Source organism: Rana temporaria, chromosome 11, assembly GCF_905171775.1.
Source record: "Rana temporaria chromosome 11, aRanTem1.1, whole genome shotgun sequence".
Taxonomy (NCBI): Eukaryota; Metazoa; Chordata; class Amphibia; order Anura; family Ranidae; genus Rana; species Rana temporaria.
In genome coordinates, this window is record NC_053499.1 from 124736772 (window position 1) to 124755965 (window position 19194).

The 19194-nt window shown below is 42.7% G+C and overlaps 1 protein-coding gene across 2 annotated transcripts in view; it reads left to right on the forward strand.

Moving 5' to 3' along the window:
• The window catches only part of LOC120917621 (reticulon-3-like), a 43477-nt gene that overhangs the window by 18106 nt on the left and 6177 nt on the right, over positions 1-19194 (forward strand). For both annotated transcript variants that reach the window (XM_040329061.1, XM_040329062.1), the window contains exons 3-4: positions 4895-5962; positions 15384-15591. In XM_040329061.1, the coding sequence (XP_040184995.1) occupies positions 4895-5962; positions 15384-15591 (1276 nt within the window). The remainder of the gene's footprint in view (positions 1-4894; positions 5963-15383; positions 15592-19194) is intronic.

A 19194-nucleotide genomic window follows, 5' to 3' on the forward strand; every position in this document is an offset into this window, starting at 1 on the left:
TAAGACCCTGTTCACACTGAATGCGGCTTTGAACTGCGCTACTTTTAACAGGATTTTAAAGCTGTCAGTCAGTGAGATTTCATGTGCGGCTTGCTGACATCTGTGCGACTTCATGCACAGATGTGTAGCAACTCGCACATGAAATCACCAAAAATAGCGCAGGAAACTCTTTCAAATCGGTGCAAAAAGTCTGAGTCTCACCGATTTGAACAGTTCCATGGACACAAATAGAGTGCGAATTATCATGCGATTATTTATTTATTTATTTATTTATTTATTTTTTAACTTTTAAATTCTATGGCAAGCCACACAGGTTTGAGCGGGGGCAAAAAATAAAAAATAAACAAATGAATGCAGCCCCCCACCTCTAAGAATTGGTAAAAGTTGGTTCCTGGGCCTGCTTTAAAGTACAGTGTACACAACAATGGGAAAATAAAGTTGTCCGAAATTTGTTAGATTGAATAATTATTTATTTAGGTTGTACATTAAAACTTTAATTATTAAAACAGGAAATGTGCGCGCAAATCCATTCTTATGTTTCAGACAACAATCCATTCTCTGTGTAATAGGCGTACTTGTGATCATGTGCAATAAATCTTCTAAAGCCTTAATTTTCCTCTAAACTGCTTGCTGCTTTCCTTTCCCCTGCGTATGACTTAACCCTGACCCTGCCAACCATCTTACTTTAAGATTGTCTTTTCTTGTGCATGTATAGTTTCTAACATAATGCTACACAGTTTTTAATGATGGCCAACAATGTTACACGCTGGTCTGATGACTAAATTAAGGAGGTCAAAGCAACAATCGGGCAAGTTTTGTTGTGCTTGTACTGACCTGATGAGCCTCCATTGTTCTCGTTATTGTAGAGAGGAGATTGCAAAAATGCGAGTGTCGTAGGCAAAGTTGCTAGAGATATAATCTTGCCTTCCATCTTTTATCGCTAGTAATTTTATGGGGTAAAGATATTTGTGTAACAAAACAAAATGAGGTCAATTGGATCCTTTTTAAAATAAGGCTGTACCTGCTGTATCTCAGATACACTACGCCGCCGTAACCTAGTGAGGCAGGTTCTGTATTCAGAAAGAACCTGCGCCCTAAGTTACGGTAGCGTATGTGGTGCGGCGTAAGCCCGCGTAATACAAATTATCCAGGCAGTGGGCGTGTTGTATGTTAATCAAGGCTGACCCCACGTAAATTACGTTTTTGACTTACGGCGCATGCGCCGTCCGTGAACGTATCTCAGTGCGCATGCTCCAAATTACGCCGCAAATAGTCAATGCTTTCGACGTGAACGTAACTTACATACAGCCCTATTCGCGAACGACTCGCGCAAACAACGTAATCGACGGAAAATTCAGCGCTGGCCCGACGTCCATACTTAACATTGCGTACGCCTCATAGCAGGGGTAACTTCACGCCGGAAAAAGCCTTACGTAAACGACGTAAAAAAATGTGCCGGGCGGACGTACGTTTCTGAATCGGCGTATCTACCTAATTTGCATATTCAACGCAAAAGTCTTGGGAAGCGCCCCTAGCGGTCAGCGTAAATATTGCACCCTAAGATACGACGGCGTAGGAGACTTGCGCCGCTCGTATCTAGGCAACATTGAGGCGTATCTGATGCTATGAATCAGGCACCGAGAAGCGACGGCCCGCATTCGGAGTTACGACGGCGTATCTGGAGATACGCTGACGTAACTCCTTTCTGAATCCGGGCCAATAGCTTTTAATTGCCTAAATTTGAGAGGGTCATTGTGAACCAAAACTTAGATGCTTTTTTATATACTGCACTGGATGACATATGTTTTTTACTTGACAAACCTCTGCTTATCTACAGCTTTACATGTAAATTATTTGGGTAGTAATGACAAAACTATTTGAACAGTTGACTGCCAGTTGTGCAAGTTCTGCATGACCCACTCATACTCGGGTAAAAAAAAGATTGGAGCCACCGACGTGTGTGTGCGCGCGCACCAGAGCTTTAATGATTTCTCTATTTTTGTATTGAGGGACACGGCACAATACAATAATATAATATACATCTGGGGTATATTGTTGCTTACAGGTCTTGTGAAAACTAATGAGGGACATTTTCCTATAGTGGCTTTACCCCTCTACCTGCTGTATAGCTCAGTTAAGCTTTGTGCTCTGATGGTAGGACACCTCTTTTCAGCTCTGCTGGATTTAAGATTTTGTGTGTGGATATCTGCAATCAGACAGCGGTTGGTAGTGTTGCAGATCTTGATATTTTGGAATGTATGTCTCTTTCCAGTCAGCAAATGACTGGAAATCGGGCGTTTCACTGTGATGGCTTGCTATATTAGGCTGTCTTTCATGAGCTTAAATGCACAGTGCTTGTGTTGCTGACTGTTTTTGTGAATTTACTGCACCAAATCTCTTCAGGTTCCAGAGCCAGCAGACCTGATTTCCAGGCTGTCTCTGAAGACTTGCCAGTGCGGTAGGTGACTGGCTTTTACTGTCTCTGGGTAGGCTTGAAGCACCTTGCGTTTTTCTTGCATATAAGCCCTGTGCTTTACAGCATGTTCCCACACCTTTCACAACTATTTTACTTGAGAGCTCTTTCAATTACTACAAGATCCTTTTTAATGGCACACTCCTGGATCCTTGGGCTGCTTTAGAAAGTAGGCATCCTGAACTCCTCATGCTGCCACATAACTCCTTAATTGCATGGCACACATGTACAGCTTTTACTAATACTGGCAATGTGTCTGACAAAAAATATGGATTGGTAACTATGCTATTGCGGGAAACTCCCTTAGGCAGACCATTGTTCCTGGTTGTGCGGTTAGGGGGTATTGTGTGCAGCATGACACATACCGGGCCCCTTCCAAGCTACCCTCTTCTGCAACAGCATCTTAACCCTTCTTGAAACTGTTTTAATTGCATTCACAGCTAGCTACCTTACTGAGCCTCTGAGATCTTCTCCTCTAATGGAGGGCTTGTTTCAACTTAAGACTCTAGTCTGAACCACAGGGTCGCAGGACCGATTCCTTGTCTGACTTGATCGTCTGGTCTCTCTTTAGCTGGAAGATAGGCCTCTGAGTTGAAATTTCTCTAATCTGATAGCGAGGAGGATAAGTCTGTGGCTTTTTTTTTGTACAGAGTGGCAACAACCTGACAGATCCATTTTTTTTTCTTTTTTTCTGCCCCTTTATCACTTCCTGAACAAAAAGATTCTCATTCCTGTCAAGAATGCCCCTCTTTCAAGATGAGCATGAATTTGGCATCACTTTCCAGATCCATGTATTCTGTTGTTTGTTCCTTCATACATCCTGTTCCTGGTGTGGCAAACAGTGTTTGACCGACTGGTCCAGGCTTTGGAGTTGGAATCTGTTTTAAAGCAGATTTCCACTTTTGCAGTCAAATTTGAGCAAACTTACTATGTTTGTGTGTTCTCATTTACATGTCATGCCTAGCATTTTTTTAAATGTTCTTGCCTTTCACATTTCTCAGAAGGTGTCACAGCTGACTGCAAGATTATTTTCAAAATGGTCCTGGGTCTGTCCTCATTAACATGCAATACAAGCAGCCCAGCCTGTACACCTTTTTGCTAGGACAGATAGTGTTCAAATCTCGTTAAAGTTGCTAATGAAGATCTGTCTGCAAAGTATAGACAGGGTTGATTATGGCACACAGCATCCCATCCTCCTACAAAAAGAGAACTACATAGATTATTTTTTTTATAAATTTTCTTCTTGCTGAACGGTCCAGAATAGAGCATCTACAAAGGTAAGCTGCAATTTTCAAATATTTTTTAGTTCTACTATATGAATGGGTGGGGAGGAGGTTTGTGGCTGCCCAGTGCAAAACCAATGCTTGGAGCAGATAAGTATAGCAACATGTTTATTATTTTAAGAAAAATAAATTAAACTTTATAACCTCTTCAAAGCTTGCAGGCAAGTCTCCCTTGGCATGAAGTTCTGTTCCCATCGACAGATCTCCAGTTCACACCTTACAAAACATTCCCAGCTTGGGTCATAGAAGGCTTGGTATTACTGGACGTAATTGTTCCAGTTTTCTGCTGAGTAGCATTTCAAGGGCTTCTACTTTAAATCTGACCCTTAAAGGGCAAAAATTGTCCAGTCATGGACCAGAAAAACTCCCAATGCTTTTTGTTTGGCTTCTGTCGAAGGGGCATGACCGAAAAAGGTCTGCCGATTGGCATCTGATCAGCACTCTCAGCCATTGGCCTCCACCAGGCTTTGACTTCCAGGTTTGTAAAGATGTGAACTGGCCTTCCCTTCCCATAGTGCTTTTAGGTGGATATGGCTTCACCAGTGAATGCTAGCTTTGGCCATAAGGTTCTGCTGAGGTGGCTGTGTGATTGAAAAAACAAAAATAGTTTGTATACATACACACACACACCACGCACTGTGCTGTGCCTCTCTATGAATGATGGGGAAATAAATTTGATTTTTTTTTTTTTTTTATAAAACTTCCTTTTCAAAATCCTTTTTTCTCCAGTGTTCATTGAGGGGGCACAGCTTCCCATCTATTTGGTCATTTCTTTGGGTGACTTGTTACCATTCTTATCCTTCACGACTTTTTCCGGTTTTCTTGCTAGCTACAACTGATCACCATTGTTTGAGCTAGTTGGCCCCTTTTTTCTTTTTGGTTTTCACTCGGTGTCTAATTTTTTAGGTGGCAACATATCGTGCATGTATATGAATCTATGGTGCTGTGTCCCTCAATGAACATTGAGTAAAAAGATTTACAGGTACAAAAAATTGTATTTTTATGGTAGGCCCTTGTCTTACATGAGCTACCAAAGTTAGTCAGTCAATAAGTCCGCTGTATAACATTGCCCTGTTATAGAAGGTCATTTGTTAGTGGGACAGGCTTTACAGACTTTTCTTTGACACCTTCTCTCCAGAATCCCGTCCCAAACATCCCAGTCCAGAATCACCTGGGTCTCCTTTTGAAATGATTGCAAACAGCAGAGGCTTTGATTTCCAGGAAAGTGAAGACAAAGCGATTAATCACGGACTTTCACAGATGTCTACCGAAAGACCTAACCAAATGGAGACAGCCGATGAACCGCTAATCAGATATACACACCCAAATTGGGGTTTCAACGAGGAAGAATCATATGGATTTATGCCACACTTTAGAGCAGGTATAAGACCTGATGATTTGGAACCTGAGATTCCTGTAGTTGAACCAAATGACAATCCAAAAAAAGCAAGTCCTGAATTCACGCATGAAAAAGTGCTTCCTAAATCCACAGTAGATGAAAGGTACTTGGGTCAAAGTCTAGAAACCCCAGATGTCTGTGGGGAGGCAAAAGACCACAGCTCTGCAAAAAGGGAGGAACCATCATATGATTTTAAATCGGAGCTTCGTTGGGCAGATGCAGACGATGACATGGACAGCTCAGGGGAGTCAGATGACACAGTAATAGATGCTGGTTGGAGAGTCAAAAGTTCAGAACTGGAGCAGAGGGAACATGGCGAGGATGGTTGGGTTGAGCTGCATAATGCACAGCAGAAAAATGAAACTAAGAAGGAAAATACAGTAATGGTACATGAGGCACTTGCCAATAACTCAGAACGTCTGTGGTCATCCCAATACAGTGAAACCCAAACTACTCCTTTAGTAGATGCTACAGATAATTTAAACAAATCTGCATCAAAGACCCCAGAATCTCCTCATAGTGAAGGCTTTGTGGATCTAGCCGATACGTATGGTACAGACCCCAAGACTGGGGTGATTTGCTATTCAGAGTCTGAATCCTTGGAAGACAAAGTAGAGGAAAATTTAACCATTGAAGCTCTAAGAGCTTTGGCAGATGGGACGCAAGACTGGAATTCAGAAAGCCAGGAATCTTCTCCAGAGCTTTTGTGTCCTCAGTTTGGCAGCTTTGAAGGGTTAAAGACAACTGAGTTTCAAGTTTCCACAGATTCGTTCCAGGATTCCTCAGTTGATATTCTGACCTGCAAAGGTAAAGAAGACTTCTTATCCAGTGCACCGTTGGCATGACCCTCACATTGTTAACTTGCACCGCTCGTGCCTATTCATCTGTTGGCATGCACTGTTGGCATGGGCAAAGAACCAGTAGCATGCACTGTAGATGCCCATTGCAGGCATGCATCATACATGCCCAGTTGCACATCTTTGATGCCTATCCAGCATGCTCAACTTGCTCTTGGCACAGTAACCCGCCCTGTCTTTACACATTGCTGCCATGCACGGCTATCAAGTATTACCTTTACCTGCTTTCCTGCCTATATGTATACTTTTTATATAAATTGGCATGCGTGCATCCTCCCTTCATGCACCTTCCCTTCTGACCTTCTGTACGTGTTTATGTATTTACATATGAATATTATGTAACTGCAGTTTCATTTCTACCCTCAAAGTTTGAAATCATTACTTCTTCTTTTTTTTTTTTCTTTCTTTATATATTGTAGTCCGCTTTCTTAAGGTCGTTTTTACACTAATGTCTATTGGGTTGTTGGAACTTATCTGGTAGAAAACATTGATATATGAAAATGTTTATAAGGCAAACATGCGTGTAAATATTCTTGAATGTTTTGTCCATATTGGAGTTGTCAACACACTACTCCCTACTTGTTGTAGAAATGGCTGAGTATATAAGTGGGTGTTGCAGCGACCACTGACTAGAGCCGTATGTAGTCGGAGTGAGAAAATTTCACCAGGACACAGTGGATCTCCAGAGTAGGACCAAAATAAAATTTCGGAGTCTCGCACAACCCTTTCATCGGACATGTGGCTGTCGCATGCCTGATGAAGGGGTCCTCCGAGGATTCGAAACGTTGCTGTAACAATGCAATCTTTTATTAAAGCCTTGGACCCACTTTGGAGATCCATGGTGTGCTGGTGACATTGACTTCGACTAGATTGGAGTTATGACCTCATTATAGAACCTACTAGGTCACATAAAGAAATCTGACTTGTTTTAGTGAGATGCCTGAAATTTTTGCATACACTTAATTTGTAGTGTGTTTGTTTCCTTTTGTTTTTTGTAAGTGTGTTCTGTCAGGAAGATCTGCCTTTACTTTCTGCCCCAGAAGCACAACAGGAAGTAGGCGTAGATGTCTCCAAGGCAAATTGTATATCCACTCCTAGACAGGTGTCGCCAGAGCAGAATTTGAAGATTCCCCTCCAATTCTGTTCAACGCAAACATTTTAGTTTTCCAATTCCTTTCTGTACCAGAGACAGTGGTCACCAGGACCAGTGGAGAGGGTAAACCACCCCAGCTGGGCCACAGTTAACAGCTTCAAGCCCTACATAAAATGAAAAATTAGGTATTTTACATACACTTTTTAAAAATGCATTTCATCTGTCCCACAAAACTGTACTAGTTTTTATACAGTGATCCATCGCTCATACATATATTTTTTTCCCCTTTTATAGGCATTTCTTAACACTAAGTTTATAGATATCTGCTTGGGTATCAGATGGTTGGTGTGGTTATATTAGTCATATCTGCACTAATGTAATCTCACACAGCTGATGTCTCTTCTTTTGTCATGCTCATGGCAGATTTAATCATATATTAGGCAGCTGTATTTTATAGATTGGCTGCCTGAGTTGTGTTTAATTTTTTTTTATACTATAATTGAATATGCTAGATCTAAAAGTGGAAATGTACAGTCTTGTCATTTAGATCAGGCACCAGTAGAGTGTATTTGGGTTGGTACAGGTGCATGTCTGTACCTGCAAGAACAGATGTCATGAAAGTAATGCAGGTTGATATTTTGGTTGTGGCTTCTTTTAATATTAACTTAAAAAAAAAAAAATACAGACTAATGGACACAGCAGCTAAGTTCTCTTTTATACATTTCATAGTCCTTGAAAAAATTGAAAAAAATGAGACCAAATGAGTATAGGGTAAAGGCTGCTTGAGACCTATTTCCTATCAATAGTCACAGGTCAGGTTTGGCTAGTATTTTCAAGGCACTGATAACATGACCGTAAAATAATATAAAAGAATATTTATTGACATAAAACCATATACAATTTTAAAAGCATTAGGGACAGACCCCACAGATCAGAAAGGCAATGTAATGAAACAAGACCGTAAAGTATCTGATGGGTAGAGCCAGCCAGCGACCTCGACCGACCGGTTTCGCGGTAATACCGCTTCTTCAGGAGGGTCTATAGAATACATGAAAATTGTACAATAGGAACAAGCATATTAAATACAACATATCAAAATAGTATAACAGAAAAGCAGTGTATTGTCAAAGGGAGTTGAGTTCGCTCACCTAAACTGGTTCATTGATCAGGCATGGGCTCAGATACCCCCCATGGCGCACGAGGGGGAATAATGTGACAGGCTCTAATGAAAATAAATAGACTTTTAATGATTTTGTTAATGATGGGTGTGTGACAAGGGAGAGGACCACCGAGTGAAAGAGTGAAGTGCTAAGTGGGAATAGGAAGGTGATAAAGAGGTAGTAAGGGAAGACTAAGAGAAAGGAGGAGGGGAAGGAAGGGAAAAAGAGGGAGGGGAGAAAAAGGGGAAGAGGCAAGAGCAGGAGGGAAAGGCGAGGGAAAAATGGAAGGGGAAGGAGAGAGGGTGGAAAAGTAAGGAAAATTCATAGTCCTTAAATAAAAACTGTGTAGCATTATGTTCCTCCCATGTGTGAAAAGTATACTGTGCACAACGGTTTTCGGATGCATGGCTATAAATCTGACATGAAATATGACCAAAGCATATCCCTCTATAGTTTGTACTTGTCTCAATCCAGAGCACTAAGTATCATTTCTGTCTGCTGCCTCTTTCCTCTGCTATTTTGACAAATTTTCCTGACACCAAGAGTAAAAAAAAGTGACACGGGAGGGAGCATCAGTACTGCGATCTGTTGGGTTGTGTGGGTTTTTTTTTCCTTCAGCCCCAGTAGTTTAAACAAAAAAAGGAGAAAAAAAAATCTTTACGTGTGTACCTAGCCTTGGCTAGAATGGGGCATTGCTGATGACAGATGGTGGATCTCTGTGTTTTGTGACCTTGTATGTTAAGTGGCAGTTTTTTTAAATATCTGGTTGTCGGCACGCCCAGAAAATGATAATGTCCAACTTGTTTTCCCAGCCTTTTCTATTTTTGTCTTTGCATTAGTAGTAATCAAAGTCACTGCTGACTACTAGATTCTAATTACTGCCTCGAATTCATAATTTGTCTAGCCCCTTTTTAGGTTTCACTTGTGAAGCAAAGTGCTTTGTTCTTGCTTGCTTTATTATGTCTGGCCACTAAGATTGAGATAAAGATGACAACCCTGAAGCCTCTACTGCACTGAAGTGCTGAGCTCTGCCTGAATTCTCCCCTTCTGGATTACAGAACTGCTCTGTTAAGTTATAGAGATGAGGACAGGAGGTGGTGTTCTGTAGGGCAGCATGGGAAGGCAGGGCGGACACTGACATTTTTACTTTAGCAGAGGCACTGGGGTTGATTTACTAAAACTGGAGAGTGCAAAATCTGGCGCAGATGTGCATAGTAACCGGCTTCAATTTTTTTTTTCTTTTTTTCCTTTTCTTTTTTTTTTTTTTTTTTGTCAAAGCTTAAAGCGGGAGTTTACCCTAAAAAGATTGATGCTCATTTTGTCAAGGGGAATCGCGGTAGTTTTTTTTAAAAACGAAGCAGTACTTACCGTTTTTAGAGAGCGATCTTCTACGCCGTTTTCGGGACTGGGCGTTCCTTCTTGATTGACAGGCTTCCGACGGTCGCATCTATCGCGTCACGAGTAGCCGAAAGAAGCCGAACGTCGGTGCGGCTCTATACGGCGCCTGCGCACCGACGTTCGGCTACTTTCGGAAAATCGTGACGCGATAGATGCGACCGTCGGAAGCCTGTCGGAAGACTGTCAATCAAGAAGGAACGCCCAGTCCCGCAGCCCATACCCGGAAGCGGCGGAGAAGATGTATCTCTAAAACGGTAAGTACGGCTTCGATTTTAAAAAAACTTCCGCGATTCCCCTTGACAAAATGAGCATGAATCTAATCTTAAAAATGGTCATTTCCGGGTGACCCTCCACTTTAATTAAATACGCTAAAGTCAGTAGCTGATCGGCTACCATGCACAGCTGCACCGGATTTTGCACTCTCCAGTTTTAGTTATTCAAACCCCACTGTTGTCAGCTCAGACTGGAGGTTGGAAGCACACTAGATTTCTGGTAGATACAATTTTTTTTTGTACTGCAGTGTTTACTGATTTTTGTTTTTGATGGGTGTTTTTTTTTTTGTTTTTTTTTTTTTTTATACTTTTAAAGGTATTCTACATTATTGCAAAAGTCACAATTGAAATACATACACGTAAAGTGTTCTAGTTGCCAAAAAAACGAAAATGTCTGGATAACAAAACTAGCTGAACATATTTACACATGCTCTGACCTCTATGCTCTCCTGCAGTTAGAACAATAGAGTTTGTCAAGGAATGGCCCAGCCTTAGAATTGGTTGGTAAAGGAACAGCAATGCAGAAGATCAACTTTTCTGTACTCGCTATGCAGTAAAGTCTGAATGACAGCGCTGCAAAGAAACAAGAGGCTATTGCAGTCTAACGTACTATTTAAAAATAAACTTGGAGTTCCATTTTATTAAAATTTGGATGATTGTGACAAGCATTTTCCCTGCCGTAACAGATACTAAACGTATTTGGCTAAATACTGTGATTTCCGAAGATCATCAGCACAGATCAGCCCCCTCCTGCACCATCTCTCATTGTGACTTGTAACAAAGATATAATTATGCAGTTTGATAACTGCAGGCAGAGAAAACGCTTCTTCCTGCCTGTAGGGGACATGACCGGATGCTTAAACTAGATGTCAAACACAGGCAAATATAAAATTTACAGTATACCCTTTAATTAAAGGAAAGCCCCTTTAAAAGCCATGGTATTTTCAGCTTCGGTAGTACAGTGAGGGAAAAAAGTATTTTGATCCCCTGCTGATTTTGTACGTTTGCCCACTGGCAAAGAAATGAACGGTCTATAATTTTAATGGTAGATTTATTTTGAGGCTGCATTCACACCAGAGCGTGTTCAGCTCATAAAAGGCCTGAAAAATGCCAACAAGCAAAATCCCATTCGTTTCAATGGTACTTGTTCACATCTGAGCTTTAAAGTTATAAATTGATTTTGCATTTTAATGAGTAAAATAAGTATATGATCCCCTATCGGGCCCATGGATTTTTGGGGGGGCCCCCGATTGGAATCCATACCAGACCGAAGGGCCTGGTATGCTCTAGAAAGGGGGAACCTATGCCGTGCGCGTGTTTTTTTTTTTTTTTTTTTTTTTTTTGCCATGGAGTTCCTCCTAAAGATTCATACCAGACAAAGTGCCTGGTATTGTCGGGGATCAAAGTCGGATCCCTGTTCATTGAAGTCTGATGCATGTCGGACTTCAAGTCGCAGGGCAACGTTGGATCCACAGTCGTATGACTGTTGTGTCGTACCAGTGTGAACCCAGCCTCAATCTGCAAGATTTCTGGCTCCCAGGTGTCTTCTATACAGGTAACGAGCTGAGATTAGGAGCACTCTCTTAGGCCGGGTTCACACTGGTCCGACAAACGGTCCTACATTGGGAGCCTCATGTAGCATGACGTGTGAAAATCAATGTTTCCCTATGAGAGCTGTCTTAACTGGTCCTACACAAGTCGGTCCGACTTTGAAAATGCTCCCTGTACTACTTTTAGTCCTACATTGATCCTACTTCAGCCCATTGAATATCATTGAAGTCGGACCAAAGTAGTATCCTGTTCATGAAAGTAGGATGGATGTAGGACCAATGTAGGATAAATGTAGGACCAATGTAGCAGAGCAAAGTAGGATGAAAGTAGTGTAGTAGTGTGAATCCAGCCTCAAAGGTAATGATCCTAATCTCACCGTGTTACCTGTATACAAGACACCTGTCCACAGAAGATATCAATCCGATTCCAATCTCTCCACCATGGCTGCCAAGACCAAAGAGCTGTCCAAGGATGTCTGGAACAAGATTGTAGACCTACACAAGGAATGGTCTACAAGACCATCGCTAAGCAGCTTGGTGAGAGGGTGACAGGTTTGTGCGCACATTCGCAAATGGAATAAACACAAAATAACTGTCAATCTCCCTCGGTCTGGGGTTCCATGCAAGATCTCACCTCGTGGAGTTTCAACGATCATGAGAACGATGTGGAATCGGCCCAGAACTAAGTGGGAGAATCTTGTCAGTACCCTCAAGACGGCTGGGACCATAGTCACCAAGAAAACAATTGGTAACACATTATGCCGTGAAGGACTGAAATCCTGCAGCACCCGCAAGGTCCCCCCTGCTGAAGAAAAGCACATGTACAGTCCCGTCTAATGTTTGCTAATGAACATCTGAATGATTCAGAAGAGAATTGGGTCAGTGTTGTGGTCAGATGAGACCAAAATCAAGCTATTTGGCACCAACTCATCTCGCCGTGTTTGGAGGAAGAGGAGAAATGCTGCTTATGACCCCAAAAATGCCATCCCCACAGTCAAACATGGAGGTGGAAACATTAGCTTTGGGGTTCTTTTTCTGATAAGGGGACAGGACAACTTCACTGCATCAAAGGGACGATGAACGGGACAATGTACTGTCAAATCTTGGGTGAGAATTTCCTTCCCTCTGCCAGGGCATTGAAAATGGGTTGTGGATGGCTATTACAGCATGACAATGACCCAAAACACAAGGCCAAGGCAACAAGGGAGTGGTTCAAAAAGAAGCACCTGAAGGTCCTGGAGTGGCCTAGCCAGTCTCCAGACCTTAATCCCATAGAAAATATGTGAAGGGAGCTGAAGGTTCGAGTTACCACACGTTGGCCTCAACCTTAGTGACTTGGACAGGATCTACAAAGAGGAGCGAGACAAAATCCCTCCTGAGATGGGTGCAAACCTGGTGGCCAACTACAAGAAACGTCTGACCTCTGTAATTGCCAACAAGGGTTTTGCCACCAAGTACTAAGCCATATTTTGCAAAGGGTTCAAATACTTATTTCACTAATTAAAATGCAAGTCAATTTATAACTTTTTTTGAAATGCGTTTTTTTCTGTCTCTCACTGTGAAAATAAACCTACCATTAATATTATAGACTGATAACCCCGAACATTTTTGTACATTTGCCCACTGACAAAGAAGTTATCAAATATTTTCCCTCACTGTATAATTTCATGGTACCAGTATTTCATGTCAAGTGGTCATTGTAATTAGTTAATGTGCCAGCTCTGTACAGAGAGGGAGGTACTTGGGTGAACTTTCAAGAATGAAAGTAATAGGATGTGGAACATCTGGCCAGTTTTTAGAATTGCTTGCTCTGAATTCCTTGTCACCCTCCTATTTCACCCCCCCCCCCCCCCCCCCCCCCCCTCCCTTTTTTTTTTTTTTTTTTTTTTTTTTTTTTTTTTTTTTTTTTTTTTTTTTTGCATTTAAACAGATGGGCTTTCACTTTGACTTTCTTTTAGTACAGCTCATCTCAAGTACTGATGTGCATTGTATTACTTTAGGTGGACCTAGCATTTAATTTACTGCATACCTGATTTTTTACAGGTATTTATTTATATTTATTTATTAAAATTCTTAAAAGTACAAAACGCAGTCAGTTACCCGTAGGCCTCGATGCGCCGAGAACAATACAGCAACAACCAAAAAAAAAACACAGGCAGCGGAACAGATTAACATTTTAAATGGTTAGCAGATCAAAGAACTATAAAATCCTATGTAATTCCATAGGCTTGACTGAAAAGCTCAGTTTTTAGAAGCTTCCTGAACTTAAAAAGATCATTCTCAAGCCTTCATTTTAGAGGCAGGGAGTTCCAAAACTGTGCTCCCTGGACCGCACTCGTCCTCCCTCCGCATTTTTTTCTTTCGAAATTTAGGGATCACCAAAGTTTCCGAATTAGCCGACCTTAAAGCGGAGGTTCACCCATAGAGAACACATTTTCCCCTTAGATGAATGCTCGTTTTGTCTAGGGGAATCTGCTAGTTTTAAAATATGACCTGTACTTACCGTTTACGAGATGCATCTTCTCCGCCGCTTCCGGGTATGGGCTGCGGGACTGGGCGTTCCTTCTTCATTGACAGTCTTCCGAGAGGCTTCCGACGGTCGCATCCATCGCGTCACGATTTTCCGAAAGAAGCCGAACGTCGGTGCGCAGTATAGAGCCGCACCAACGTTCGGCTTCTTTCGGCTACGAGTGACGCGATGGATGCGACCGTCGGAAGCCTCTCGGAAGACTGTCAATCAAGAAGGAACGCCCGCTCCCGAAGACCTATACCCGGAAGCGACGGAGAAGATGCATCTCGAAAACGGGTAAGTACAGCTCATATTTTAAAACAACTAGCCGATTCCCCTAGACAAAACGAGCAGGAATCTAAGGGGAAAAGGTAAAAAAATAAATGGGTGAACTCCCGCTTTAAGGTACGGTTAGGCACATACTTGGTGAATTTTTCATGCAGGTACACTGGCCCCTTGCCATGGGTAGCCCTGTGCACCATGCAACCAGTCTTAAACAGAACCTGTTACTTCACGGGTAGCCAATGCAGGGCTCTCGGCGATGGCGTGATGTTCCCACTTCCGCTCGGATGGCCTAAGTGATCCGAGCAGAAGTTCTCCCCTCCCCGCAGTCATGTGGGACAAGTCGCAGGTCCAATATAACTGCCGGACTATCCACCATGAAGGGCATGTGCAAGCACAATGGGTACCCAGCTGTGAAGCCGCATGCTGTCACAACCCAGTGCCCACCGTTGAGATGCCGGCATTGGGGAGAGAAGACTAAGGCAAAGGGTGGCTTGGGTGAGCACATCACTAGATCGTAGGACAGGCTAGTGTGTGGTGTTTTAAAAGTCGGCAGCTACAGTTTTTGTAGCTGTTTAATTTTTTTAATAAACACAAAAATGAGAGGAGCACCCCCTTACAGGTGTTTAAGTAGAATTCCAGTTAAATATTAACTATATCTAAACCTGTTTCCACTTCTATCCTAAGCCTTTTCTGACTACACTGTAAAAGGAAGATGTCTACTTGCCTATTCTGAGGGCGCTCTGGTTCAGTCACATGATTGGCTCCCAGCCCCAATTTCAAGCTGGCCATAAATGGATCGAATCTTGGCCGATTCAGCAGGGACCAACCAAGGTTCAATCCATCCATGGACAGGCTGATTGTAATTAACTGGGTACAACCTGCGGCTATAGCTGATAGCAGTAATCACTGTGTTTTTTGGCACAGGAGAGCTCCCCCCCACAGTAGCTCTGGGGGAATCCAAACCATTTTCTTTCCTGCGACCCAGGAGTTGGCATTTGTATATGGTTAATATTTTGGCAATCGGAATGTGTTATTGACATTTAATATAAATTGTTCTGATGATATGACGTATTTCACCTGGGCAATTTTTTTTTTTTTCCTCAGTTCATGATCTGCTCTACTGGAGAGATGTGAAGAAATCTGGGATGGTTTTTGGAGCCATTATGGTGCTGCTTTTGTCCTTGGCAGCATTTAGCATCATTAGTGTTGTATCGTATCTCATATTGTCCCTGCTGACTGTCACAATTGGCTTCCGTATCTACAAATCTGTCATGCAAGCCGTCCAGAAGTCTGATGAAGGACATCCATTCAAGTAAGAGCTGTTTTTCCCCACATTATATAGGAGGCATTGTTTGTTTGACCAGCACAGTTATTTATGCATGATGGTGGATGCAATGGTGACAATGCTAACTAGTCTTGCTTTCCTGTTGGCAATCGGGTGTAGTGTCAGTTTTCTGCCTATCGTAGAATGCTGCGGAAGTCACGTGGTGGCCAACTGCGCATGCGCTCCAAATGCAAGTGCGATGCGTTCCAATGGATTTTCGACGGTACACACCAGCGAACTCGGCATTCAGGGCGACGTGGATTTAGAGGAAAGTGGCCAGTCGGCCTCACGTCCTCGCTTCGCTCGGACGGCTCGCTCGGCCTCCTGGCTCTTTTTTTAGCATCCTCCAATCCACGGGGATGTTGAGGAAAGAGCCTGGATGCCGACCGAGGTTTCACTGGTGTGCACTGTCGTGAATCGATTGGAACGCATCGCATTTGCGTTTGGAACGCATCGCGCATGCGCAGTTGGCCGCCACGTGACTTCCGGAGCATTCTAGGATAGGCAGCAAACTGTGACAATACACCGGCTCAGCATGGTTTGGTTTAAGTAATGAGAATATGGCTGTCTGCAGATTTTTATGTTGCTGCAGCTGCTGAAAAATATACCCTTCTTAATAAAATGTATAATTTATCTTTTACTCTACATATTGTTAGTTACTTAAAGCGGTAGTTCACCCTCTCGTACTTGATTTTACCATCGAGACAGGCATTGTAGCGCGAGCTACAGTATGCCTGTCCCGATTTTTTTAACCCCGTACTCACCTCGTAGTCGTCCATCGTAGATTTCGGCTCCCGCGGGGAATGGGCGTGCCTATGGAGAGGGAGGATGATTGACGGCCGGCCCTGGCACGTCACTCTCCCCGAAGACAGCCGGAGTAGGTCTCGGCTCTTCACGGCGCCTGCGCACAGGCTATGCGCACGCATCGTGAAGACCAAGCCTATTTCAGCTATTTCCGGAGAAGCGTGACGCGCCAGAGCCGGCCGTCAATCATCCTCCGTCTCCAGAGGCACGCCCATTCCCCGGTATCTTCGATGGACGACTACAAGGTGAGTATGGGGGGAAAAAATTCGGGACAGGCATACTGTAGCTCGCGCTACAATGCCTGATTTAAAGGTAAAAGAAAAAAAATTATTTTTTTTCCCGTCGATAGGGTGAACCCCCGCTTTAAAGAAGCAGAAATGGGTGGGGGGTTTGCTGTAAGTAATACGTTTGTTACATCCCCTTATGTTGTCTGCTAAACCTTGCATGTGTTATCTTCCTGTTTTTTATTCTTCTTTACCATATACAGTCAGGTCCATAAATATTGGGTCATCTACACAATTCTAATCTTTTTGGCTCTATACACCACCACAATGGATTTGAAATTAAACAAACAAGATGTGCTTTAACTGCATACTTTCAGCTTTAATTTGAGGGTCTTTACATCCAAATCAGGTGAATGGTGTAGGAATTGCAACAGTTTGTATATGTGCCTGCCACTTTTGAAGGGACCAAAAGTAATGGGGCTGCTCAGCTGTTCCATGGCCAGGTGTGTGTTATTCCCTCTTTATCCCATTTACAAGGAGCATATAAAAGGTCCAGAGTTAATTTCAAGTGTGCAATTTGCATTTGTAATCTGTTGCTGTCAACTAGAAATATGAGATCCACAGAGCTGTCACTATCAAGCCATCATTGGGCTGAAGAAAACAAAACAAGCCCATCAGAGATGGCAAAAACTTTAGGTGTGGCCAAATCGACTATTTGGAACATCCTTAAAGAATGCACCGGTGAGCTCAGCAACACCAAAAGACCCGGAAGACCACGGAAAAAACGGCTGTGGTGGATGACTGAAGAATTCTTTCTCTGGTGAAGAAAACGCCCTTCAACAGTTGGCCAGATCAAGAACACTCTCCAGGAGGTAGGTGTATGTGTGTCAAAGTCAACAATCAAGAGAAGACTTCACCACATGATGTAAACCTTTGGTGAGCCTCAAAAACAGGAAGACCAGATTAGAGTTTGCCAAACAACATCATCTAAAAAAACCTTCACAGTTCTGGAACAACATCCTATGGACAGATGGGACCAATATCAACTTGTACCAGAGTGATGGGAAGAGAAGCGTATGGAGAAGGAAAGGAACTGCTCATGATCCAAAGCATACCACCTCATCAGTGAAGCATGGTGCTGTCATGGCGTGGGCATATATGGCTGCCAATGGAACTGGTTCTCTTGTATTTATTGATGTGACTGCTGACAAAAGCAGCAGGATGAATTCTGAAGTGTTTCGGGCAATATTATTATGTGCTTATATTAAGCCAAATGCTTCAGAACTCATCTGAACTTCACAGTGCAGATGAACAATGACCCGAAGCATACTGCGAAAGCAACCAAAGAGTTTAAGGGAAAGAAGTGGAATGTTATGCAATGGCCAAGTCAATCACCTGACCTGAATCCGATTGAGCATGCATTTCACTTGCTGAAGACAAAACTGAAGGGAAAATGCCCCAAGAATAAGCGGGAACTGAAGACAGTTGCAGTAGAGGCCTGGCAGAGCATCACCCAAGGATGATGATCCTTGGGTGATGGGATGATGGGATGGGATGATGTCTATTCCAGACTTCAGGCTGTAATTGACTGCAAAGGATTTGCAACCAAGTATTAAAAAGTGAAAGTTTTATTTATGATTGTTAATCTGTCCCATTTACTTTTGGTCCCTTTAAAAAGTGGGAGGCACATATACAAACTGTTGTAATTCCTACACCGGTCACCTTATTTTGATGTAAATACCCTCAAATTAAAGCTGAAAGTCTGCAGTTCAAGCACATCGTGTTTAGTTTCAAATTCATTGTGGTGGTGTATAGAGCCAAAAAGATTAGAATTGTCAATGTCCCAATATTTATGGACCTGACTGTATTTGCAATAAATCAAAAACGTGTGTAAAAAATAAAAAAAAAGATTGTTGTGGACTAAACATTTTTCTGTCATGTCAGCCCTTTGACATTGGGCTCATTTAGCGAATTACTGTACTGAGAGAATAAAAGGGCTACCATTACTAAACTCATTTCAGCAGGTATATAGATCAAGAGTTTTAACTTGACTGGTTTTAAACGGCTTTATTGGGCCAGGGATTTAGAAAGTATTGGGGGAAGACACGGGCAGCTAATGTTTCATAAGGAGGACAGCCTATACTGCTACCACATTTTTATCAATACAGGTTTTCTTTAACCACTTCCCAACCAGCCTATAGCAAAATGATGGCTGGACAGTGGCTTAATTGTTCTGACTCATGCGCAGCAATCAATTGTGCGTTGTGACGCTTGGACACACTGCATCTCCGATCACGGTAAAGAGACTATGAAGTAGGCTCTTTACCATGTGTTCAGTTGTGTCCAATCACAGTAAAGTGCCAGTTATCCGCATTCCTCTACTCGTGCTGACAGCGTGTGAATAGAGGAGAGCTGATAAGCGTCTTTACTGATTGGGGGGGGGGGATCTGCACTGATGATCAGTGCAGCCCCTTTAGAAATGCCTGCTAGTGCTCACCAGTGCCACCTATAACACATCAGTGCAGCCTATCCGTGTCCGTCGGTGCAGCCTCATCAGCACAGA